Source organism: Canis lupus, chromosome 27 (assembly GCF_048164855.1).
Source record: "Canis lupus baileyi chromosome 27, mCanLup2.hap1, whole genome shotgun sequence".
NCBI classification, from domain to species: domain Eukaryota; kingdom Metazoa; phylum Chordata; class Mammalia; order Carnivora; family Canidae; genus Canis; species Canis lupus.
This window is the reverse complement of record NC_132864.1, coordinates 6668640-6693845: the sequence shown is the minus strand read 5'-3', so window position 1 is coordinate 6693845 and position 25206 is coordinate 6668640. Positions and strand designations below refer to the sequence as shown.

At 49.3% G+C, this 25206-nt stretch overlaps 1 protein-coding gene and 1 long non-coding RNA gene across 5 annotated transcripts in view; one reads left to right on the top strand and one right to left on the bottom strand.

The window, feature by feature from the left end:
• Positions 1-295: 295 nt before the first annotated feature.
• On the top strand, positions 296-4392 carry LOC140619112 (uncharacterized). Of its 2 annotated transcripts, XR_012019027.1 has the most exons (4): positions 309-384; positions 653-751; positions 1029-1115; positions 4243-4392. It is a non-coding gene; the product is annotated as an uncharacterized lncRNA (long non-coding RNA). The 2 variants fall into 2 exon arrangements; XR_012019028.1 differs by lacking the exon at positions 653-751 and having other exon boundaries at positions 296-384.
• Positions 2727-25206, bottom strand: part of GOLGA3 (golgin A3) — a 43409-nt gene continuing 20929 nt past the window's right edge. For all 3 annotated transcript variants that reach the window (XM_072801995.1, XM_072801994.1, XM_072801996.1), the window contains exons 9-24: positions 22589-22726; positions 21120-21281; positions 20429-20797; positions 19088-19165; positions 18067-18330; positions 17586-17680; positions 16687-16903; positions 14031-14174; positions 13331-13528; positions 12463-12579; positions 10368-10507; positions 9642-9774; positions 9295-9417; positions 8334-8498; positions 6686-6849; positions 2727-6209 (exon numbers count right to left, since the gene is read on the bottom strand). In XM_072801995.1, the coding sequence (XP_072658096.1) occupies positions 5990-6209; positions 6686-6849; positions 8334-8498; positions 9295-9417; positions 9642-9774; positions 10368-10507; positions 12463-12579; positions 13331-13528; positions 14031-14174; positions 16687-16903; positions 17586-17680; positions 18067-18330; positions 19088-19165; positions 20429-20797; positions 21120-21281; positions 22589-22726 (2727 nt within the window). In that variant the 3' untranslated portion in view covers positions 2727-5989. The remainder of the gene's footprint in view (positions 6210-6685; positions 6850-8333; positions 8499-9294; positions 9418-9641; positions 9775-10367; positions 10508-12462; positions 12580-13330; positions 13529-14030; positions 14175-16686; positions 16904-17585; positions 17681-18066; positions 18331-19087; positions 19166-20428; positions 20798-21119; positions 21282-22588; positions 22727-25206) is intronic.

The window sequence follows — 25206 nt, the reverse complement described above, 5'->3', positions numbered from 1 at the left end:
CCCGAGACTGCTCGTGCGGAAGGGGAGCTCGCACCCGCGCCCGGCGGCCCGACGAGGAGCGCGGCCCGGGACCCAGTCCCTGGTGTAGACGGGCAGCGGAGCGCGCCGTCGGGCAGCGGCGCGGGCAGCCCGGGGCGCGGGGTCCTGAGGCGGGCGGCCTCGGCCCCGTGCTCGTCCCCGTGCTCGTCCCCGTGCTCGTCCCCGTGCTCGTCCCCGTGCTCGGCCCCGTGCTCGTCCCCGTGCTCGTCCCCGTGCTCGTCCCCGTGCTCGGCCCCGTGCTCGGCCCCGTGCTCGGCGGCGGCGGCGGCGGCGGCGGCGGCGGCCTGCTGGGAAGCTGGGGGCTCCCGGAGCCGGCGGCGGGGGGCGACGCGGGGAGTCCGAGAAGTGGGACCCGAGGGGCGGGCGAAGCTCCGGGAGGGACGGGGTCCGCAGGGCAGGGTCTTGAAGGCGGGGCGCCCAGGACTCGGGGGGTGGCCGGGGGCGTGCCTGGGACGCTAGGGGTGGAGGGTGGTCCGCAGGCAGGGCCCCTGGGGCGAGGTCCCCACGGCGCGGGCCTGGGGCGGGGTGCACACAGGTACACACGAGTAGATGGTTGCCAGAACTCACCAAACTGGGCACTAATCTTAAATATGAATTTTGTGTATATTTAAAGAGGAAGGGTGCCTTGCTAGGATGAAAGGTTGCCGTGTATCCTGAAAACAGACATCTGTCCCCAGCAGCAATGCAGTCCTTTTAGGATTTTACCTACTGGGTGCGCACGCGGGAGGGGGAGAGAATCCCAAGGGGTCCCCCGCAGTGCTGGACCTCAGGACCCTGACATAGCGACCTGAGCCCAAATCAAAAACGGGCCCATCAACCGCTCCCGCCCCCCCACCTAGGCGCCCCTTGGCCTTTTCACAAATGTGTGCGGTATGGTGGATGAGAGCCCCAGGCTGCGGGCCAGACTCCCTCCGGGTACCCTGTCTGCCCCGCCCCCCCACTCCATCTTTGGGTGGCTACTTGATTGCCCTGTCCTTCCTTTCCCTCAGTGGTGACATGGAGGATCAGAAGCTCCCCTGCTCCCCTTCCAGGCCACAGTTAACATAGGCCAGAGGTTGCTGTGGAGCCACCACAAGGTAGGGCCTAATCAGTGTTACATCTGTTCTGCCCCGTAGTCATGAATTTGTCCTACTAATCACTAATCCCAGTGGTTCAGAGAGAGGGGACTGGGGAGACTGTGAACTTTGGTAGAGGCTGTGCCCACAGCCAGCCATCCTTCTGTCACTCTTTAATGACAGAAGCTCCCAGCTGTCACTGCACATATGCCTGTCTACCTAAAAACCACATCCTGTGGCCCAGTGACTATGTGGCAGCAATGGACAATGGCCTTTGGAGCTGGCAAGATGCACCCTTGAGCGAGTGCACACAACAAACCTTCCAAGGGCTCTCCAGTCCACGTGGGAAATGCAGACAGGAAATCTGGGCCTGGAGCAGCAGTCCTAGGCCACAGGTGGAAATCACAGATTATACCAGGAGATAGAAGGCGTTTTTGTTCTTAGCACCACGAAACTGCCCTGATTGCTCCTGTTTTTATGCTTGGGCTATTATATGAAAGACAACTTCTCTCATTTAAGCTTCCGACCTTTGGGGCCTCTTCTCTTACAACAGATTTACCAGTCTAACCAATATGTTGATCCTAGAGTTTTCTATGGATTCCAACTAACAGTAGTGATCCTGCTATGGCTGGATCCTCCACACCACCATCTAATGTGGGCTACACTTCAAATAAGACTGGGATAATCATGGGGGAAAACCGTTCCAACCTTCAGAAGCCAAGGCTATTACTGACCGCCATTTACCATTGAAGTACAAGTAGATTTCCAACGAAGGAACAGAAATTAGGCGTATAAGAACCAATGGTCTTTTCTGAGAGGAGCAGGTTTGGTCTCATTCCTAACTGGTCTCTCTAATTCCTACCCTAATCCCTAACTCCATTTCTGATCCAGATCATGAGAGGGCCACGGACTGTATCAGTCAATAACAGAGTGAAAAAAATCTAGTTTTCATGTGTCTTGAGTGTCCTTTAACAAAGGAAGGAAAACCTTTTGCAGGGAGCCAGCACCACAAAAGGTGGCAGTCAGGAATCTTCACTTAAGCTGTGTAGTGTGTGTTACCTAACCCTTAGCTATGGAAGTTGATAAAGTGGAGTCCTAGGAAAGAAATATAAATCCTGGCACAAAACCACATTCTGTGATCACTAGTTTACTTCTTTTCTGTGCAGTTTTATCATATTGGTCATTAATGAGAATACTTAGCCAAAGGCTTTCCACATCCAGGGAAACTAGGCCATACCATACTACCACTGAGACTGAGAGAAGTATTTATGGTCCAGCTGCCATTGGCTGTGACATTCATGGGGCGAGTGAAGGAGGCAGCACCCCCCAGGACAAGGACTGCCCAGGGACATGCCCACAGCCTCCCTTTCTCTTGGTCTACTCAGCTGGATGTCGCTCCTTTGTACCCACCTGCATGTGGCAGCAGGTGTGGCATGGGTGGCTAAGGCGCTGCCACTCTGCTGCTGCACTCTAAAGGCAGCACAAGTTAGCCCATCTGAATCTTGTAACAGAACAGCAAGATGCTCTTTTAAGACAGGTACTTAAATAATTTATAACAACACAAGATAAAAGTTACTTCCAAATATGGTAAAATATAAGTATTAAAATAAGGCCCCCGATGAAATATGAAAATCTTTAACAAAAAATAGTTTATTGCACAAAATTTAAGGAATTCCCCAGCACACTTAAATTTATAAAAAATCAACATGCTTTTTAAAGTTACAATTCGTTGTGCATGGTGACACCTTTTCCCTAATAGCCCCAACCTGAGGACTCCTTTCATGAGGAAATTTTTAACAGAAATGACTTAACGTAAAGCCACCAAGTTTTCTAGACCCTCTACAAAATTACCCTCAAGGATCCTATTATAACCTGAGACCACCACACAATCAGACTTGCCTGAAACGTGGAGTCAGTGAACTTGAGTAAGGCTCAGGACATCTCACGCATCACAGGGCCCCTGAGGGAGGCTCCAGGACATTTGTCTTTCAGATACACTGGCCCCTTCCACTACTAGAAATCTTTACACAGGACATTTCTATTTAAGAAGTTACTCATAGGAGTAGGAATATATGCCATGGCTTCTGCAGTATCCCTACACCAAGAAAAGTCTTTAAACTGAGAAAGAGCATAATGAATCAAAGAATCTTCCAGCAAGTCCATATGATTACCTGGACCCCAGGGCAGTTTCACATCCTATCAAAATCTTGCCAGTTATACCTTCCAAACAGAACAAAACCATATAAATCCGTAAGATCTGTGGCATCTATTCGATGTGTTCCATGGAAAAATCAGCGATAACCACACTGCAATAAGCTTTTTTTTTGAAACATAAGAAAAACAGAAATGACATTATCAAGGGTCCGAGCCAACATCTTCTGCAGTGGGGACATGACATATAGTATTACATCACACAGGAGGAGTAATATACAGAAACATAATGTAGCAGAAAGCCTGTTCTTACATATACTCCAGACTGGACTGCTGTTTCCTATGAGTAAATTCCAAATTCCTACTTCTGCCCACAACAGAATATTACAAATGATATTCACTGCAGAATGTAGCCCTGGGAGGTAAAAGTGCCAAGCAAGTCCCTTGGAGATTTAAAAAAACAAACAAACAAACAAAAAAAACCCTCAACAAATCAGAAGCAGGTGATTTCAAAGTCCAGCTTCCTTCTTCAGATGACTTAAGGTGGCGTCAGCTTGAACAAAAAGGCCCCAAGTCAGGAGCTGCAGGCCACCCAGGACACATTGCAATGGGCGGGGACCGCCAAGAACTCAGACCTAAGGCAGGCTGGGTGCTCACAGAGCTAAAACACGGGGTGACAACAAAGGTGGCACAGGAGATGTCAGGAAAGCAGGGAGTGCTGTTCCTGCAGGCCCTCACACGCACACCCACACACACCCACAGGCACACAAACACACACAAAGGCGCACACAGACACACGTGCACAGGCATACACGTGCACACACACAGCCGCACACATACAGACACACATACACAGACACACACGTGCACGAAAAGATGTGCACGCAGGCATGCACACCCATACAGCAGGTAGATAAGACATGTGGGAAACAAAGTGAGGAACAGAAACTTGCTTTCACTTGAGGATGATTCAGAATCTGTTTTACCCCTTCCTAAGGAGAAATGCACAGTGACCGGCTTTCACTGGGAGACCTTCAATGAGCAGCAGCGAGGAAGCAGCCACGGCCTGAGGCTGAGTGTCACGTCTTGGTTTTAAAATTAAAACTGAAGATAAAACACCCAAAATAAATAAGAATGTAAATTATGATTTTTCTTCTCTAATGGTACAAAAACAACTTTGTCAAAAACAATTTCCAACTTTTAAGGTGAAAAATAGGCTATATTTATAATGATGTCTTCAAGTATTATTTCAAAATTAACCCTGTACAAGTGATATACATATTTCAGAAGTTTCAATACTTGCTAGGGAATTTTTTTTTTTAAATAGGAAGCATCTTTGTAGTTAATGCTACTTTATCAATTAACCTTCTAATAGCGTAAGAGAACACAAATAGCTTAAAAATACCAAACCATTTTCTCCACAAAAGAGGCATAAGTAATAAGTCGATACAAGCATACATGGCCTGATCAGCAACACTTCCAACTTCATCTTCAGACCAGCAGATCTGCACCTGGGGGTTTCTCTTCACTAACTCACAACAGTAACTATCAGCTTCCAATTCTTTGCCAAGTAGGGGACAAAGTTACAGACCTCAAGGGTCAGAGCCAGTCAATTACTGCAGATGAGGAAAGGTACACACTCAGAGAGCCTGCTTCCTCCAGGGGAGCTTGGGAGGCCTCTGCCTCCTTCTCACAGAGCTGACCTATCCCTTCTAGAAACCCCTCCAGATGAGAGGTTACAGGAACTTCTGTCACCGCAAAGACTTCAGCATGCCCACACACAGGCCCTGGTGGACGTCTTCATGTGGGCACAGGGGGAAGAGGAGTGGGGGGCAGAAGGGGAGGCCTGGAGAAGCTGTGCTGCCTGGCTTGGAGCCCTGCAGAGAGCCTGGTCCTCTCTCCCCTCCAGTCCTCTGACCCCTCCCCAAGCATCTCACACATCAGGCCAGTGCACAGCAATTGGCAATCAATCGGCAATCGGGGGTCAGCCAAGGTGAGGGACACAGTGCAGGGCCAAGGGTCAAGTGGAGATGGGGGGGCATGCACTCAGGACAAGGCTCTCAAAAATAAAGTGAAACTAAAACAAAGAACCTTTTTGCTGCAAGAATATTTGGTTTTAGAAGGTACAGTAAATAAAATAATTATATTTCTTAAAATATATTTTTCTGACTGACATCCCTAAATCCTACATGTACATTACATCCTGACAGATTTTCAAAAAGCAATCAATAAAAAGACAATTTAAGTCATTCTTAAATAATATGGACATATACTTTTTAAAGATTAGCTTATGATTTTCTGTATTTATATACATATCCTATAATGAGAGAGCTATTGAAAATAAAATAAAAACCAAAGGTGCAAATAAAGTTTCATTTTGGCAGGGAGGTAAGGCTCTCACTGAATCAGGAAAGAGAAATGGGACCCAGTCATGCAGTTTCCACCGGTGACCACTGGTTGGCGTCACCCTCAGAGCAGCATCTACAATCACTCAACAGACACCTTCTGCAAGTAACCCTTCAGAAACATTCAAAAACTTCTCGCTGAGATCTAAACTAGGATGTCAGCATTTGGTCATTTCATGGGAAAAGCTAGCTGTGATTTGCAAAGGACTATTTCTCTAACCCTTGGCTCTTGTTCTTTTACTTCTTGTAAAGGCAGATGCAAAATTTAAACTTCATCTCTTAGAAAAACACAGAGCAGTCAAATAAATAATATTGATAAAAGAATATTCCTTTGGGTAGTTACAAGCACTCGGAGTGGGGGTGCTCGGTGCTCACTGTTCCAAGCACCTCTCTGGAGACCCTGCACTGACTGTGTTGCTCTGTATCTCCCCTGGGGTTGGCGTGATCTCCCAGGGGAGCAGCGCTGGCGGTGGGATCCCCCTGAGTCCACGAGGACAGTGACTCATGCACTGTGACGGTGTGTGCCTCCATCTGGCGCTGCAAGCTGTCCATCTCCTGCCTAGGTAGACGGGAAGCAAAGGAAGGAAGGAAGGCCAGTCAAATGAGAGCCAAAAATGAGGCTATTACTTCCCCCAAAGACAACTGGTCATCTCCAATATGGAACCTGATAAGCGTGGCCCGGACAGCAGTCTGCTCATGCATCTGCAACCCCTTCGGGGGTGGACATTTGGGAAGCAACACCGATGGGGTCACAGTGTTTATGGGGCTCAGCACTTTTCTCTGCATGTGCAGAGGCCAATAGGCCATATAGGGCATGTACTGCAAACACTGGCCTCTGGCTGGTGGGAGCAAAACCTCATGCTCTGTGGCCCCTAAGGGTCACTTAATGTCTAGGCACCCCTCCCAATAAGAGGGGCCGAGGGCCCAGGGACCCCAGGCACCAAAGACCTGACCAGCCTCTGCGGGGCACATAGAGTTAAACATGCAATCTATTTTTAAAGACCAATGAGACACAACACAGAACGTGGTTCCTACTTCAGCTGCTGGAGACAACTATTGAGGTTCTTGAGAGGTTCCTTGCTCACAGCAGGCGGGGGCCTCAGCAGCTCCTCCAGTAGCGAGGCTGGGACAGGGCAGTCAGGAATCTTCACTGGTGTCACGGGGCCGGAAGAGCTGGTTTCGCCTTTCAGCTCCTTTCTCTGTTTTTAAGAGCACATGGTTAGCCCTCTCAAGTAGAGGCTGACCCCAACCACACCTTCCCCTAATCATGTTCCTAGCTTAGTGGGGTCCCTCCAGGAAGGCATGTACCCCTGCTTCCAGGCTAGCAGAGCTGATAGCTATGGGGTGCAGGGAATGCTGGCTTAGTAGGTAAACTTCTCCCTAACACACATGACCATGCACGACACAATGTGGTGCTGGCTCCTTAGGATAGGTCTAAATCACAAACAAGAACACCCCTGTGGAGGTTTTCCATGGAAGACCGTGGCCTTGATCCCATGTATCCCCAAGAAATTAAGTCAACTTAATTGCCTTTCTAGAACTTCAAACTTTTTCCACAGAAAGGCATACAGTGTTAAATAAACCTCTAAGTCTTAGTGATTTCGGGCAGCCCGGGTGGCTCAACGGTTTAGCGCAAAAGTGCACAGCCTCGGGGATCCCTGGGTGGCGCAGCGGTTTAGCGCCTGCCTTTGGCCCAGGGCGCGATCCTGGAGTCCCGGGATCGAATCCCACGTTGGGCTTCCGGTGTATGGAGCCTGCTTCTCCCTCTGCCTGTGTCTCTGCCTCTCTCTCTCTCTGTGACTATCATAAATAAATAAAAAAAAAAAAAAAAAAAAATTAAAAAAAAAAAAAAAAAAGTGCACAGCCTCAAGGAACAGGTGTGTGCCTAACTTCCCTGTGGTTCTAAATTACAACTTCAGAGCCTGTGGGAATGCAATTTTCCAGTGTCTAAAAACTGAGTATGTGTACCCTTGACACCTCAGTTCCCTTTCAGGAATTTATTGTATGAATATTTTTGGTCATGTGTTCTAAAAGCAATGTTATCACAGCATTGGTGACAGTGGGCAGCCGGATGGGCATCCATAGAAGAGTGGACTTGGGGGCAGCTCCGGTGGCTCAGCGGTTTAGTGCCGCCTGCAGCCCAGGGCGTGATCCTGGAGACCCGGGATCGAGTCCCACGTTGGGCTCCCTGCATGGAGCCTGCTTCTCCCTCTGCCTATGTCTCTGCCTCTCTGTCTCTCTCTCTCTGTGCCTCTCATGAATAAATAAATAATAAAATCTTAAAAAAAAAAAAAAAAGTCTTAGTGATTTCTTTGCACCTGGAAAATATTTATGTAGACCAAACAGACAAATGAATGCCAGCTATGTAGAGGGTCTGAGTGGGGCTCCCTGGCCCCCTCAGCCCATCTGGCAGCTGCTGGTCTCAACTGGCAATGATGCCCTCACATAATTTATAAGGCATATTACAATAAAATGGTACCTGAATTCATAAAAAGAAGCAAAATGCTCTTGGAAAAGGCACCAAAATATAAAAAGGATTTGGCCTGTTGCCAAGCAGAAGACTCCAGCATCATTTATTTCACATAGTAGTTGCTCAATATTGGCCAAATAGAACTTCATGTCTGAATAACTACAAGGTCTCCCAATACCTGCCCCACCTGACAGGGGCACCCAGACCGAGTACCATCTTGGTTGTGCCACGCCGCAAGTCCAGCCTGAGCTGCTGGTTTTGCTGGAGCAGAGTCTTCATGTTGTTCTTCAGTTCTGACACTTTAGCTTGAAGCATGAATTTATCTTTCTGCGTCAGAGACAGATCTTCCCGTACCATCTCCAACTCAGCTTTCATATTCTAAAGAAAGGGAAGTCATACATTTTTAAAAACTAAGAGATCTCACACATGCTGCTAAGATCTTAGTTTGTATGTCACAAGTCTAAGGAGCTAGAAATTAACACCAACTTTTATATGACGCTGTACGCAGTGCTACTACACCAGCATATTTCCTCCCTGTGGTCTGGGTTGGGCAGCATCCTGCTACAGTAATGTCCTCAACGTTCTTACCCAAATTTCAGAGCCTCTGTTTAGAAACCAGCAATATTCCCATGTCCACTGTCTACAATGGACCCCAAGAGTCACCTGCTTAAATTCCAAGGTCTGCTACTGGAAAAAACCTTGCCACTAGGAAGAAAATATAAATCAATCCTAATTGTTACTCAAGCCAGCCATTCACAAGTAGAAATCCTGGCAAGAGCTCCACTCCCGATCCTTTGCGCAAGTGATCAAGTCTGCACGTAGACTGCTTTGTGGAAAAAAAGTTTATCACAGACTGGTGAACTTTTCACATTTATTTCTCATTATCTGGCTGCATCAGATCCCATTCCTGGTACATTTCATGTAGCTCAGCCCAGAGCATACATTGTGCTGGGGCTTGGCCTCCTTCACCCATGTGACCTGGGCTTCTTTTTGAAACAGATAATAAAAAAAAAAAAAAAAAAAAAAAGAAACAGATAATGTCTGTGAGATGGTTTGGTAAAGGCATTCAGTTTGTGAATCACTCATGTTACACACTTGGCGTGCTGTGATCATCAACTAACTTGTGAAGTGCCATCAGTGACTTTTTGCCCCAGGGCCTTTACACAGCACATACCTGCAATAACTGCTGTATTCCATCCAGTTCTTTCTTACTCTGCTGTTCAGTCATGTTCAGCTGCTGCTTCAAGGATTGGAGTTCTCTTTCTTTCTGTTCCACCTCCCATTTGAGATTTTCCATCTAGAAAAGGGAGAAAAATCACATGACCAAAAGAACTTTAAAGTGGCTTTCTTGAACTAAAAAATTGCTCTAGCTATATCTCTGCATATTGCTTAACATCATACTTAGAAAAAATAAATATCCCTTTCCAAGCAGACAGAGAATGAAGAACTGCATGTCAATCAGCAGAGTATAGCTCTGTCAGTCCTATTAACTGGAAATGCAAAGTCTCCGCAGCAGGTCACCTCTTGGTTTCCTATAGGCTGCTTATTTAGCTGCTCGTCCAGCTGCTTCTGCAGGAGCTGGAGCTGGGTCCGGGCCTCCGCCAGCTCTGCCTGGAACTGTACTATTTCCTGGGAATGTTTCTCCTCTTGAATCCTAGCATAAAAAACAAGAAAGCATGAAATCACAGCACCCTTACCCCACCACGAAGTGTGCTCAGCTGAACGTTAGCCATCAAGGGCGACAAGAACTCTCATACTGCACACTCTGGGTGGGGACTATTCTAGGAACTCTGTAATACTGTCATTAACGAATCCTCATAAGAGCCCCTGGGAAGGACATTTTGCTAGCCCATTTTATGGATTACAGTGGGGAAAAAAGCTTCCAACACACACCCCTGCACATGCCCAAGTAGAAGCCACCCTAACTGGAGGCTGCAGTGAGCCTTGGTGGTGACCCCTAGGACACACACCCCTCACACAGGCTCTGTTCTTGGGGAGGATGGCAGGCACAGAGTGGGAACAACTATGTCAGGCCAGAAATTTCAGAGTTAAGCTGTGGGCTTCCTGAGACAGGATCTGACGCACTGTCCTTCTTAGATTTGCCTCCAGACCACCTGGAGGTTTGGTAGAACACAAGTGTTCACAATGTGCTGAAGGTGCTAACTTGGAAGACACACGGTGACAGCGCTCCCGCCCACCCACACCAGCCCCAGCGGTGACCCAGCCCTCTGCCTGCCCAGCACTCACTGGAGACCCTCGGCCTCAGCCTGCAGCTTCTGAACCAGCTGCTCCTTGGCCTGCAGTTCCTTCTTCACCTCACTCAGCTCCAAGGTGGCGGCCCTGAAGTGGCGGCGGTTATGGCCTGCTTCCGCCTTGGAGGCAGCAACCTGCAAAGACATAGACCAACATCACCAAGGACAAAGGCAGGAACCAGGCAGAACACACCCTACATGATGTCTGCCAGGAGCGCTACCACCAACCCCACCCTCATCTTAGCTGCTCCTGCAGCTGTTTCTTCCAAAACTTTCCAAGCTCCCAGAGGACTGAAGCCCTAACACACGCTTGGCACGCAGGCACATAACGTACGGCCAATAGTCCTGCCAACTGAACAAACGCATGCAAGGTTTTCTTGTTCTAAATGGTCCTTATACTCCTCAAATACTTCTGCAGAGTTCTTGTGAAATCCTGTCATAGTTCATGTTTTGAGGGAGGATGATAGACCCTCCATCATACCAAGTAACGGCAGTAAAGCTACTGACTACTCCCATTTAGGACACCAAAGATTTCTTATGGTGAACAATAGTTTCTCTCAAGGTTTCTGAGATCAGCAAGTTCTCAAATATAACAAAATCTTCCAATTTCCTTCTCAATAACTTAGTTTTCTTGCCTAATCGCACAAGCATTTAACTTTTTAAAGTTTAATGAAAATATTAATAACACGATAATTGGATATAGAAAAAAACTCTTAAAAGGAAACAAAGCTCCAAAAGATGATGTTAACAGTGGTTTATCACTGGGTGCAAATTCAAGATGATCTGTACTTCAATCTTTATGACTTTCTTTTCTTTTTTTTACTTTTTACTAGCACGTACTATTCATACAATCAAGAGTCGGACGCTTAACTAACTAAGCCACCCAAGTGCCCCACAGTAGCATATTCTTAACGGACCTTAAAACTGTTCTTCTTTAAAAGATTATTTTACTGTCTTACCTCAAAAGAAAATATTTCTATCTCTATTTTATCATCACAGAAAAATTTTTAATTAAAAATAATTTTTTTTAAAGATTTTATTTACTTATTCACGAGAGACACAGAAAGAGGCAGAGACACAGGCAAAGGGAGAAGAAGGCTCCACGCAGGGAGCCCGATGTGGGACTTGATTCCGGGACTCCAAGATCACGCCCAGGACCAAAGGGAAGTATCCCCACAGAAAAATTTTTAAAGGATGTGGCAAAACCCATGCACATGTACTCCTGAATGTGTGCACACACTAGACACATTCTGAACATCTCTTCTGTGCCAGGCACTGGGACATGAGGGTCAATGAAGCTTCTGTTCCAGCCATGGAGCTTCTGTTCTAATGATGAATGACAGACAGGGCACCATGGTAGGGATACCTAGGGGCAGCAGTCTATTCTAGCTCACAGGGGCATCCAGGTAGGCCTCTCTGCTGAAGACTCACCTGATGCACCAATGAACACCTGAGGACAGAAAGGAGCCAGCCAGGAAAGGCAAAAGGTCCACACAATCTTCTTTCTCAATTGTTCTTTTTAACACTAACGGAGTCATATATTGTTCTCACAGAGTTTGCTTTTTCAACTCAACTCTACAAATGGGACATTTTTCCCAGCAAATATGTCTCTACAGGGCTCTGTGCATGCATCTTAGGTCCCTATGGTTATATCTGGGTTAATCCAAGTCCACTCTTCTTTTTTTTTTTTTTAATTTTATTTTATTTACTCATGAGATACACAGAGCGAGAGAGAAAGAGGCAGAGACACAGGCAGAGGGAGAAGCAGGCTCCATGCAGGGAGCCCAACGTGGGACTCGATCCCGGGTCTCCAGGATCACGCCCTGGGCTGCAGGCGGCACTAAACTGCTGAGCCACCAGAGCTGCCCCCAAGTCCACTCTTCTATGGATGCCCATCCGGCTGCCCACTGTCACCAATGCTGTGATAACATTGCTTTTAGAACACATGACCAAAAATATTCATACAATAAATTCCTGAAAGGGAACTGAGGTGTCAAGGGTACACATACTCAGTTTTTAGACACTGGAAAATTGCATTCCCACAGGCTCTGAAGTTGTAATTTAGAACCACAGGGAAGTTAGGCACACACCTGTTCCTTGAGGCTGTGCACTTTTGCCTTTTCTCGCTCCAATGCAGCTTGTAAGGTGTGGACGAGCTGCTTCGTCTGGCGGTCCTCCTCCTCTTTCCGCTGCAAGACTGCCTGTACCTATGGCACATTGCCCCAGTGTAAGCGAGGAAAGGCTCAAAGTTCCAAGGTCTGTGGAGCCCCAGGAGAAAGCAGGGCCACTCTGCCAGTGTCACATGGGGAACCATGTGGCAGCACAGTGGCACACAACTTCATGATGCATCACCAGCAGGTGCACAAGATCACAGTAAATTCACATGGCCGTGTTCAAGCACAGAGCAAGGAACCCAGAATATGCCTGTACTCGAGGCTTATAAACACAAGTACTCCCATGCTGAGGCAGGAAATGCAGCTGTGAAGCCACCAGGTATGGCAGGGGTGGGAATCAAGGCCAACGAAAAGCTTATAAGTTCTCTACTGGCTGGATAATTTGAGGTGGGGGCTGGATTGGGCTGCTGACCACTCCTGGAACATGGCCCTGAAGCACCAGGCCTCCTCCCTGATCTTCAGGGAGGCTGCAGAGCCTGAGGAGCTGAGAACAGGGTCTAGAGAACAAGCCTCGCCAGGGTTCGAATCCCAGCTCTGAATCACATAGGGAAGAGAGCCCCTTAGGAACAGCAGGGCCACTGCGAGCAGGAGGACAGAGCACAGTGCCTCCACATGGCAGAGCTGCAAGGTGGACCTCACACTTCACCGGACCCTCCATGTCTCTGGGATGGGGTAGCACTCTCCCTGCAGGTGGTTGGGACAACTGCATGGGGCAACATGAGCCAGACTGAAAGCCACCTGTCCTATAGCAAACCCCCATCTTCCACGAAAGGGGTTTGAATACCTGGAGGTTCAGCTGAACCAGGTCCGCCTCCCTCTTGGCTAAAGCTGTTTCTAAGATGCTGTTGTGTTCCCTCAAAGCCGCGTTGGACTGCCCCAGGCCTGTAAGCTTCCCTCTTTCATGCTCTAACTCAAGGGCCAACTTCTTATTCAACTCCTCAAGGTGCTTTATCTTCCTCCTAAAGCCTCTGGATTCTTGAAGCTGAAACAGATGAAAGTTGCTGTGAATTTACATAATGACCTGTTCTGGCCTCCCCCATGCCAGAAACACAAGGAACCCTAGGTAGCCACAACAGACCACCCCAGAACTGCAGCAGAGGGAGCGCAGCCCCCATCCCTGCAGCCACCAGCTTTCTCCCGGGGAGTCTGGGACCCAGTTGAGAGCCCCCAGTGACATCACCAGCTGCCACGTGTAGCATCACCTGAAGCCACAGCCTCTTTGCAAGAATAGGTTTTCTCATTATGTGCAACTAGAGCATTCTGACCAGGGGCGTTTTAACTCTAATACTTTGACAGCCAGCACCTGGAGAGAGCACGGGGGAGCCTCGAAGTTGAGGGGGGTGTCAAGGACCCCGACAAGCGGACAGTGCACAGAAACATCATGCAGCTGTGAGCCACAGGCCAGGTTCTGCCTCTCTCTGCACTTGACAGCCACCTGGGGGCAGAGAGGCCCGCCCACTGTGTGAATACAAAGCTCAGCCTACCTCATCTTCCAGCTCCAGCACCTTCTCCCGGTGTTCCTCAAGCTCCTGGCTGGTCAGTGTGATGATCTCCTGCAGCTCCTTCTCCAGCATCGTCTTACTGTGGCTGACAGCCTGCAGCTCTGCCTCCAGAGCCTGGATTCTCTCCTAACAGCCAGGACAGTAGGTAGATTTGGTCATGGCTTTCAATATGCAGAGTGACAAGCACTCACCTCCCTCCCTCCAGGGCTGCATAGTATCCACCATATCAGCCTGCTGACCACTCAACAGGCGATGTGCTTCTTACAGTACTTCCCTCCCCTATAGGACTGGCTAACTACCCTAGCCTGTATGCTTTAGTAACTCACAAAGTAACTGTTCCAGTTAAATGTTTTGAAAATACAGAAAAACTCAGACTTAGAAATAAGAATGACGGGGATCCCTGGGTGGCGCAGTGGTTTGGCTCCTGCCTTTGGCCCAGGGCACGATCCTGGAGACCCTGGATTGAATCCCACGTCAGGCTCCCGGTGCATGGAGCCTGCTTCTCCCTCTGCCTATGTCTCTGCCTCTCTCTCTCTCTCTCTGTATGACTATCATTCATAAATAGATAGATAGATAGATAGATAGATAGATAGATAGATAGATAGATAGACAAACAAATAAATAAATAAATAAATGAAAAAGAAATAAGAATGACAAATTACTACTTTGGCCAACAGGCTGCACCAGATACAGTATAATATCACATGTGCATGTTCATGCTCACGCTCACCGCTGTGGTGCAGATAGTACTCCAATCACTTCGTGTGTTTCTTCACTTAGCTATTCTTTTTTTTTTGTTTTTTCAAGATTTTTTACTTATTTATTCATGAGAGACACAGAGAGAGAGAGGAAGAGGCAGAGACACAGGCAGAGGGAGAAGCAGGCTCCAGGCAGGGAGCCTGATGTGGGACTCGATCCCCGGTCTCCAGGATCAGACTCTGGGCTGAAGGCAACGCTAAACCACTGAGCCACCCAGGCTGCCCTTCACTTAGCTATTCTAAAAAAGGAAGTTCTACTATCTACTCCATTTTCACCTTGTTTTCCTGAGGATCAAGAAGGTTAAGTAAGCTGCCTCAGGCCCCATTTTACAAGTGGTGAAGCACAGAGCAAACCAGGATTTTGGGCCCCAGGCTGCCACATAGGGAACAGCAGGCTCTACGTAGCACTTACAACCTACCCAATACTGTATAATCCAAAGAATTACGAACAACCAGAGAAATATTTTTAGGATGAAGAGAATTGCAACTTAACAAATTTTCCCTCTCCCACTATTTTATAAAATAATCAGCTAAAAACAGTATTTAATTTACTTAATTTGGTAAGGAAACAACATGCTATGATGGATTCCCATTCAAATTCTTACATGGAGAGATCAAAACAAACTTCATTTAAGAAGAAACATAATCGCTGCATATAGGTGAAACATTAGATAGGAATAAACAAAAACCAAAATAACGTAGCAGATAAAACTTGACACTAGCCCAAGCCTGCAGGTATGGGACACCCAGGACAGCTTCCAACTCAGTGACACGGGGACACTCAGGGAATTTTGACAGCCATCATTATGGAAGTAAAGATGCCCGGAAAGCCCAGAGCCCCCGCCCTGCTGGCCCCATCCTCCATCCTCCTCCAGGATGACATCTGCCCATTTATCCTAAAAAAGAATCCAGACCAAAAGACTTCTGCCTCATGATGTAACAGCAAGAAGAGCAGTGCCTATTCTAGTCTCAGGGTTTGCAGTCATCTCCGTCCCACTCCGGCACACACCGACCTTCCCCAATCGGCTCCTGTCAGCAGGACCACCTATAACCACCTCCAACCTGGACACATAGCGCTGCCCCCTCTGCTGCCCCGGCCTGCCCACCAGCTCACAGTTTTCCCTCCTCAGTGACCACATGCTGTCAGGGACCTGTCCCATTGGCCACACTGCAGTCTTCACATGGTCCTATCAACTCTCAGCTACTGCAGGAAAGCCCATGTGGTCTCCCTGCCCCAGCCTCCCATGGCCCCAGCTGTGCTCAACCACTGCCTCTTAATGTCCCACCATAGAAGAGTGAGATCTCATTCCATCCCATGCCAGCCCCTGCTTGAAGCCTCAACCCTGGCCCACCTGCACGCACCTCCACCTTCCGCCAGGACCCCACCTGGCCCACCATGGCCCCTAGCTGCACAGCACAAGGCCTCATGCATGCCCTACAAGGAGCATTCGCCTGTGGAGATGCACCCCACGTACCCTAATGCCTCCTATCTATTCAAGACCACTTCAAAGAGCTTTTCTGGACTCTCCAAATACCCCCCTGGAACTCCCAACATAGGCACTCAGGCTGCTCAGAACATTTTATCGACTCAGGAAATCCCTCCTCAGACGCTGAGGGGATATGGAGAAGGCCAGGAATGGGCAGGGGGGCTAAGGGAGGAGGCTGCGCTGTGCCTTGCGCAGGTGTGCAGGGGTTCATCGAGAGTGTCTGTGCAGCATTCAAGTCCCTGGGTCACACCACTAGCACACAATACTTTACAGAAATGCTGCCTACCCAGTCCTGCCCCAGGTCTCCAGAGAGCGAACATCTGTCACACATAGAGTCCCCATTACTGAGTCTGCAAAACAGGCAGCCTGGCCAGGAACAGACAGGTTACCCACGTGCAGAAGGATGTTGCTGCCACCGCCAGCCACCTGGGCTCTCAGCTGGCTCAGCTCTGACTCTGCCGACTCCTTGGCTGCGAGGGCCTCCTGCAGGCGGCGGCTAAGAATGCCCACAGCGTTCTCATAAGCCTTATGCTTGGTCTTCATCTCCTTCTGAGCACTGCTCAGGTCTGAGCCCAGCCGCTTCATCCTCTGCTTCTGCTCTGTGATGGCCCTAGGGTGTGGCAGGCAAGACAGAGGAGTCTGAACTCACTTCCAACAAGATGCCCCAGCATCAGCACTGAGGAAGGGCCTTCCTTGCCCACCCCCAGCTCTGCCCTGGGGAGCTGCTGCACCTTCCAGATCCAATCGCCCAGATGGGGTCGGCGTCGGCTGCCCCCACAGAGCCCGGTACTGAGCCTACTTCTGCCCTGCTCCCTTCTCAGAGCTGCTTAAAGGATCTCGTACAAACAGAGATATCCCTCCAAATGCTTCTAGCACTCTTCTTGAACAGCAGTAATAATCTCAACAACTCAGCTCACAAGTAATCTCCAGCTGACGAAAGCAAAGAAGTGCAGGACACAAGATCTACTGTGAAGGTTCAAGGCCCCAAAAGGCTACCTGGCATATCAGCTCTGCTTGGGGAAGAATGTGGCAATGCACTCACGTGCGTGTACACACACACACACACACACACACACACACACACACGGCAGCCAGCAAACCTCAATGGGATCCACTCCCAGCCTTGACTTTGGAAGCAGACTTCCTTAGCCTCCCATAAGTAGATCCTGTGTTCCTGCTCCCCAGATGGTGTTCAGGGTACCCCTGGCCCTCTGCTGCTGCACATCCCCAACAGAGCTCGAGGCCACCCACGCCCACCCCTCCCACCCGCACACACCTCAAGGTCCACTTACTTGGTAGCTTCCTGCTGTAGCTCCTCAATCTGCTTCTTGAGCACCTGGTTGGCCTCCGTAAGAGCAACCACCTGCTCTTTATCAAACTGCAAAGACTTCAGAAGGGAAGATAAAGTGAGGACAGCAAAGCCCTCCCTCCACAGCCTGATCCTCAGGACTGTGGCTAAACGGTGCCATTTCAGGGTAACCCTTGAGCACAACGGCTCTGGAGATGACCCTGACAGAGATGTCTGCCCTCTGGACAAGCCATCACTTTAGAGGCCCCAAGTGCTGTAGGGACACCCGGGAAAGGCTCTGGCTGCAGCTGCGCCCACCATCCCTGAGGGACACCCTGGGCCCCTCCCAGCACCCGCTGGGTGAACAGCTGACGGCCCCAGCCTCATGCCACTTCCAGAGAGGAACTTGTTCTAGGCTGTCCTCCCCGCCCTCAGCACAATAGCTAGGCACACTTGGCCAAATCTCAGTCAAACACATCTCAGACCTGCAAGTGTGTCTCCATCTCGTTGCGCTCCCTCTGTACCACCTGGAGGTGGCCTTCCAGGTCCACCATCTGCTGACGGATGTGGGACACCTCTTTCTGCAAGCGCACATGTTCCACCTCCGTGGACTTCTTCTCCCCTTGAAGTTTAATTAACTCTTGCCTTAGCTCCTTCAGCTCGGAGTCAAGCCTCTTCTTCGTGGCCTTCAGCTCACCAATGAGCTGGTCTTTGGAGGTGGCATCCCGCCGATAGGCCTCCACCATCACCTGGCCAACAATACACAAGCTGTAGCCAACAGAAGTGCAGGCTCCCAGAAGCTCAGTGGCTTCAACAAAAGTGCTTGCCACTTATCCGTGGCCTAATGGATTTTGGACTACAGATAACCTATTTCACCAAGTCCAGGATACCATCAATGGAGGCACTTGGCAAGTCTTGGTGATGCACACTGTATCTATCACCTGGCGGCCTCACCTTCCCTGGCAGGTGCACTGCCGGCTGCTGCTGGGTCCTCCCCCGCTGGTATCCCAGCAACAAAATCCAGCACCACTTCTAACTCTCCCTCAGGTCAAGCTTCCTCAAAACCATGGCATTGGCCATTTTGTGTTCATTCCCTCCAACAGCCAGCGCCAGTTTCTCTAACATAAAATGTGCACCCTGCCCTCTGCATGAACCAGAACTCACCTCAACACCAGATCAGGGTATAATTTTTCAAAGATACATGAACAGAAGTCAGTCTGTATAGTAGCCCGGCACACACTCTCTGACATGACAAAAGGGCAGGATCCACAACACAGATGCCAACCCTACTCTGAAACTGCATCCTCACTTGAGACCTTAAAACGGGGGTGGTGGGGTGATGAGAGCAGAGCTGAGATCAGCGCCTTTAAAAAAACACTGATGGGGTCTAATTGTTGCTTCCCTCTTGACCAGTTTTGTTCTAGAGAAATTATTAAACTACACAGGATTTTTTTTTCACACTTGCCGCACAGAAAGAAAACCAACACTTTTTTTTTTTTTTTTTACCTTTTGTTGAAGAAACTGTTCCTTTATTTTCTGTATCTGCTTTTTCAGAGTGGCGGCCTCTTGCTGCAAGTGCTCCACCTACAAAGGACAGACAAGCACAGACACTACACTGAGGCAGCTTGTGCCCAGGCTGAGGCTGACCCTGAGTCAGAACCACCTTCAGGCTTGTAAAGACATGGAGGCCGGCCACCACTGCTGCCTCTCTATTTTTAGGGTCATCGTCTCAGCCACAGTGTAGATACCAGAGACTCCACAACACAGGCAAGACTTCAGTGGGAAAGAGTGCCCCAAACCCCATGTCCCAGCGTTTTTCAGGGGTCAGTGGGTGTCCCTCTTACTGAGTCAAGAGGAAGACCAAATTCAGCTTCATTCAGGGGGTCCCTGCAATCCCCCTAAACGACACCCCCACTGCTTCAAGACTTTCCTTTGTGTCCTGAGAAGCAACTGGCCCCAGGGCAGTGTTTGCAAAGGAAACACAGGCTCCCCGTACTTTAATTCCCAGAGAAAAATCTGCTGTTGATTTCCTTGTCCTTGATGCTCAGGGAGGGGGATCTAGAGGCAAATGGTTCCTTGACACTAACTTCACTGCCCGCATCCTGTTTGTTAACGTTTGCCTACATCAGGTCATGTCATGCTGTTAGCGTAACAGCTCCCAGGAGTGTATGCTAGCTCACGTCCGTACATGCCTGGACACTCTGCTATCTCCTGCCCTTACCCATGGGCACACCACTATCTTGCTACATGTCCAGCAGGCCCCACTGCAGGCACACAGCAAGAAAAAAAGTTCCACATAACTTTTCCCACATTTGAGCGCCACATCCTCTGTGGACAGAAACTGGGGTTTCTTAGTAGACTATTTTCTTTGTTTTTTAAAGATTTATTTAAGATTTTATTTGACAGAGAGCATGAGTGCACACACGTGCGCAGTCTAGTGTCGCAGGGCAGAGGTGGGGAGAGACAACGACAAGCAGACTCTTCACGAGGAGTAAAGCCTGACATAGGGTTCGACGCGGGGCACTATCCCATGACCCTGAGATCATAACTTGAGCCAAAATCAAGAGTTGGTTGCTCAACCGAGTCACCCAGGTGTCCCTTGGTAGATGACTTTCAATGCGCCAAACATGACTCGGTTTCTCAGCCCTCAGCATCTACACACCCAGCAACTAGCAGGAAACACACAGTCTGCTAGTGTGGGTCCCTGCCAAGCCAAGCCCTGGGCCCTGGCCTGGAAGTGCTCTTCCATGTTTATAAAACAAGGTGTTCAAAGAAAGGACCCAACAATCAGCACTGGTCCTTCCTCATGATTTCCACTCATCACAGAATGACAGCAAAATGCATTACCTGGCTGGACTTAACAGCTAGCTCTTGTCTCAACTGCTCTAAAATTTGTGATGTCTCCTCGGTGCCCTCTTCCAAGCGCTTTGCTCCTCTGTCCAGCTCTTCTCTGCCACTCCTGGCTGCCTGCAGAGCCACCTCCAAGACGATCTTCTCATTTTGCAGGAAGCGGATCGTGTCGTCCCTGGAGGCAGCCTCCCCCTGCAGCTCCTCCAGCCGTGCATGCAGCTCGTCGTAATGTACCTGCAGGTCGCCAAGGGACTGCTCCCGGGTCTGCAATGTCTCCTGTGTCGAGGTGAGCTGCCTCAGGAGGTCCAGATGCTCTTGTTGTAAAACCTCAAGCTGCTGGTCTCTCTGTTGCAAAGTCAAATTCACCTGGAAAACAGAACTAGACTCAATGCAACTGCCCTTGAATGAAAACACTACACTGCTCCAAGAGTGTACGTTTCTCCCTGTTCAGGTTGGAGATCATTTGGATGGATGCTTTGGAGGCAGTCTTCTGCATATGAAGCTCTGGTGTAGAAGAATACAAGCAGAAGTCAACACCTGGCCAGCTCCGCAACAGCAGCCGGAGTGATATGACACCATAATGACTTCAACAGACACCCCAGCACGAGCATACACAGTGGGGCCAGCCACGCAAGGAGGGCCGTGTGTGACCCCAAGGTGTCTACATGAGGCCACAGTGGGTACTTGCCTGCTCCAACTGCTGCTCCAGGGAGACAGCCAAGGCCGCCATCTTCTGTAGCTGTTCCTTCTCATCTTCAAACTCCTCCAGCCTCCGCTGCAGGTCCTGCTCCACCATTGTCTTTGCCTCTTGAATCTGCATAAAGGCAGCTTCCTGGTCCAACATGTCGGCCTGAACACAGAAAACAATTTTCTTAAAAAGCAGGATAATCTGACCACCACCACAGCAGACTGAATGGAAAAGCCTGCCACCCTGGTGAGAGGCCCCGATCCACATCACAGTCCTGGTCCTCAACCCACAAACAGAGGAGACAAGGGCCACAGGAGCCTGAGGGTGGTGATCTCTCACTGCCAAAGACAGGCCACACTTCCTGTTCCTCTGCCTATGGTACCCTCTGCTGATCCTTGGGCCTGGCCAAGGGGAGAAGCAAGCAGACAATCCAATTTTAAGGAATGGGATAAAGTGAAGAGCTGCCTCTAATGTGAGGACAGGATACAGTGTGTCCTTGCACTGGGGATGTGATACTGGGAATGTTCTTGTTCAGTTGGTAAAACCAGAGCAGGGCTGTGAGACAAGCAGAGTATTCCTTACAGTCTGATTATTATGTACATAAGATCCAACACCTAGGTGTGTTTCTCAGGGAAAAATGCTAGTTTATAACTCAAAGTTTTTTGTAGCTCTTTGGTATGGAGCCCTTGAAGATGTCTGTTGTGTCATCATGCTCTTCTGTCACCCTTTTACCGTGTGGAAACACGGGTGTGTGCAGAGAAGCTGGAGAAAGGTGAGCAGCCACAGTCCCAGGACGCCGACTTACCACCTCCTCAGCACACAACCACCAGGCTACATGCTGCCCAGATGCCATGCACCATCCCTTCTCCATTCCCGACAAGCCTGTCGAGTATGTATTATTATCCTCATTTTATAAAGCAAGGGAACAAGGCTCAGAGAGGGTAAGAAATTGGATGGGTCTCATGGCTAAGGAGACCAGGTCAAAGCCACTGGGCCTCAGTACCCGGGAAATAACCTGAAGAGGTAGCTGGCCACGTCCTAACTCTCGCATGTCATTGCTGGGGTTAAACTGGACACAAGCTGAGAGCACAGAGACAGGAAAATGCTGATTACTGTGAGGCTTTCAGAGATCCAACATGCTGCACTGCTCCTCCCGATGTGTTGTGTCGGCACCTGCCCAACCCTAACCAAGAGCAGGTGCCCAGGCCCATTCAGATAAGCAGGACACAAGTCAGAACTGCAATTCAGATCAGACAGAGGAGCTTCCAGTGAACCTCACGTTGGAATCCCCAACTGTAAATCACTGCCACTTGTCCAAAAGCTTTGAAGAGACATTCAAATATATACAGAGAATGCCAATGTTTACATACATGGTTTGTAAACTATCCTAACCCTGACAGTGTCAAAATAGAGCCCTAAGCCCAGAACAACACTACCACACAGCAGTCCCAGGACAGTGCAGCTCTCACCTCAATGCCCTGGAGCTGGACCGCAATGCGCTCCTTCTCCTTGATGGATCTGTGCTGGGTTTCCGTCAGCTGGTGGGACAGGGACACATTCTCAAGTTTCAGGTGTTCCAGGAGGCCTGCCTGGGTCATCTGTCCAACCTTCAGAGAAAAGTTCCACAAGGTAGAATGTGGCCAGGTTTCACATGCAAGTGCAGATCCGCCTACCCCTGAGGCCATGAAGGTGAGGGTCCCTACCCAGCGATGGCCCCCTAGGGAAGCTGCTCCCCAGGACCCTGCCACACAGGGCACACTGCCCACCCTCCTGTCGCCCACCTTCCTGTCACCCACCCTGATACCTGGGCCACCTGGGCCATGTGTGCCTGAGAGGGACAGGCTGGCAAGCCCAGATATCAATGGTCCATCCCTCCCAAGACTAAGCATTTTGTAGCAAGAGCTACACAAAAGTTCCCATCGAAGGTATACATGTGAGCTCTCAAAGGTGAGGAGCCTCTTCTGGTAAAGAGGCTTCTGTCTGCTTCTGGGACAGCAGGGGCTGTAATCTGCCCCCCAAGATGACCTAATACATCTTATTTCCCGGCCCTCTCAGTGTGTGACTGAGATACTCACCAGACTGACCCCGGCCATTCCCAGGAAGCAATCCAGCCCAGGGTCAGACCTCAGCCATCATAGACAGGCCTCCTCTGACCCCACTGTTCCTTACACACCACACCAGCCCCAAGAGGAGGCTCAGGAAAGAGAAGCCTGAGGGCAGATGGGTCTGTGATTGGACTTTCCTGCACATCATTTCCAGATCTAATGTGAAAACTTCTTGACTTGTGAGTTGCCATATGTGACCAGAAGCTGTGAACTTTGTAGTCTACATAGAAGCTACCCAGAGGGGAAAAAAAAAAAAAAAGCTACCCAGAGCAGGAGAAAGCGCCATTTGCTGGGATTGTGTTCTAAGGCAATGGAAGAAAAAAAGACCACCATGCTCTGTCCTGCCTCCTGAACGAGTTACCAAGAAATGAGGACGCGTCTTCATTACTCTATTCAGGAATGCTGATTCTGGGATCCAGAGGTATCTGAGAAAAGCAGTTATGGCTCTCAGACTCCACTGCCCGGTGCCTTTCCTCCACTTCTATCTTATGTCAAGACACATAAATGCAGCTTCTTTAAATATTTTATGCCTTGTATAAATACACTGTTGCTTTAAGCTTTCATTAACTTGCACAGCAATTTCTAAGTATGCTGTAAGGATAAATGTTTATCTGTATGGTCCTTTGGCTTAAAACATATGTAACACAAATTTAACAGTATTTCTACTTTGTGTATTTGTACACTTTAAAATTTTTTTTTTTCATTTCTTAAAAAAAGCTTTCGGTGGAGTTAATATTTTACATCTTCTATGTAAGAAAGTTTTAGGGATCCCTGGGTGGCTCAGCGGTTGGGCACCTGCCTTCAGCTCAGGTCCTGATCCCAGTATCCAGGATCGGGTCCCACATCGGGCTCCCTACAAGGGGCCTGCTTCTTCCTCTCTGTCTCTGCCTCTCCCTCTCAGTCTGTGTCTCTCATGAAAAAAAAAATAAAGAGGGCAGCCCAGTGGCTCAGCAGTTTAGCGCCGCCTTCAGCCCAGGGCCTGATCCTGGATACCCGGGATCGAGTTCCGCGTCGGGCTCCCTGCATGGAGCCTGCTTCTCCCTCTGCCTGTATCTCTGCGTCTCTCTCTCTGTGTCTCTCATGAATAAATAAATAAAATCTTAAAAAAAAAAAAACAAACTCCCTCCCTCCCAGATTTTACTTATTTGTTCATGAGAGACACAGAGAGAGAGACGCAGAGATACAGGCAGAGGGAGAAGCAGGCTCCATGCAGGGAGCCCGACGCGGAACTCGATCCCGGGTATCCAGGATCAGGCCCTGGGCTGAAGGCAGCGCTAAACTGCTAAGCCACCCAGGCTGCCCAAGAAATAAAGTTTTAAATAATTTACAATATTTTTATCTGGACAAAAAAAAAGGAAAGGGAGAGAAAACAAAACACGCATAACTAAATTCAAAAAGGAAGAGAAGAGACTGACCGAGGCACCATTCAGCACCCTCTTGATCTAATTAGTCCAAAGCATCAAGATGTTGAGTAAAGTGCACTTTAGCCCCTTGCCTACCATCCCGAGCGCCCCTGGAGCACAGCAGGCCCAGAGGGAGAGGCCTCAGGGAGAAGCGCAGACGTTACACCATGGGCCTGGACAGACACAAGCTCCCCAGCTACTTGTGAGGATCAGAGGCTGACATGCCTGGACCCCCAACAAAATGCAGAGAAACAAGGGTGTTCATGTGGGAAAGCCGTGCTGACCAAGCAGGTGGAGCAAAGCTCCAACCAGGAAGGGGAAACTGGTCCTGGCGTATCAGGAACGACCCAGGAAGGCAATGATCGGGGCTTGGGAGCCAGTGTGAAAGTCCTGAGACCCAGGCAGATGTGGGTCTGAGAGCTGGGTTCAAACAGTGATCAACACGTCCCCGGGGGGGGCTTGTCACAGCTATAGGCACAAGAGCTCCAGAGAGGGGATTTGAGAATTAAAAAGGTGCAAGCAGAAGCTCAAAGACTCATGTCAGAAGGCTGTGGAAGGTGGCTGCTCTGTAGGATGGGG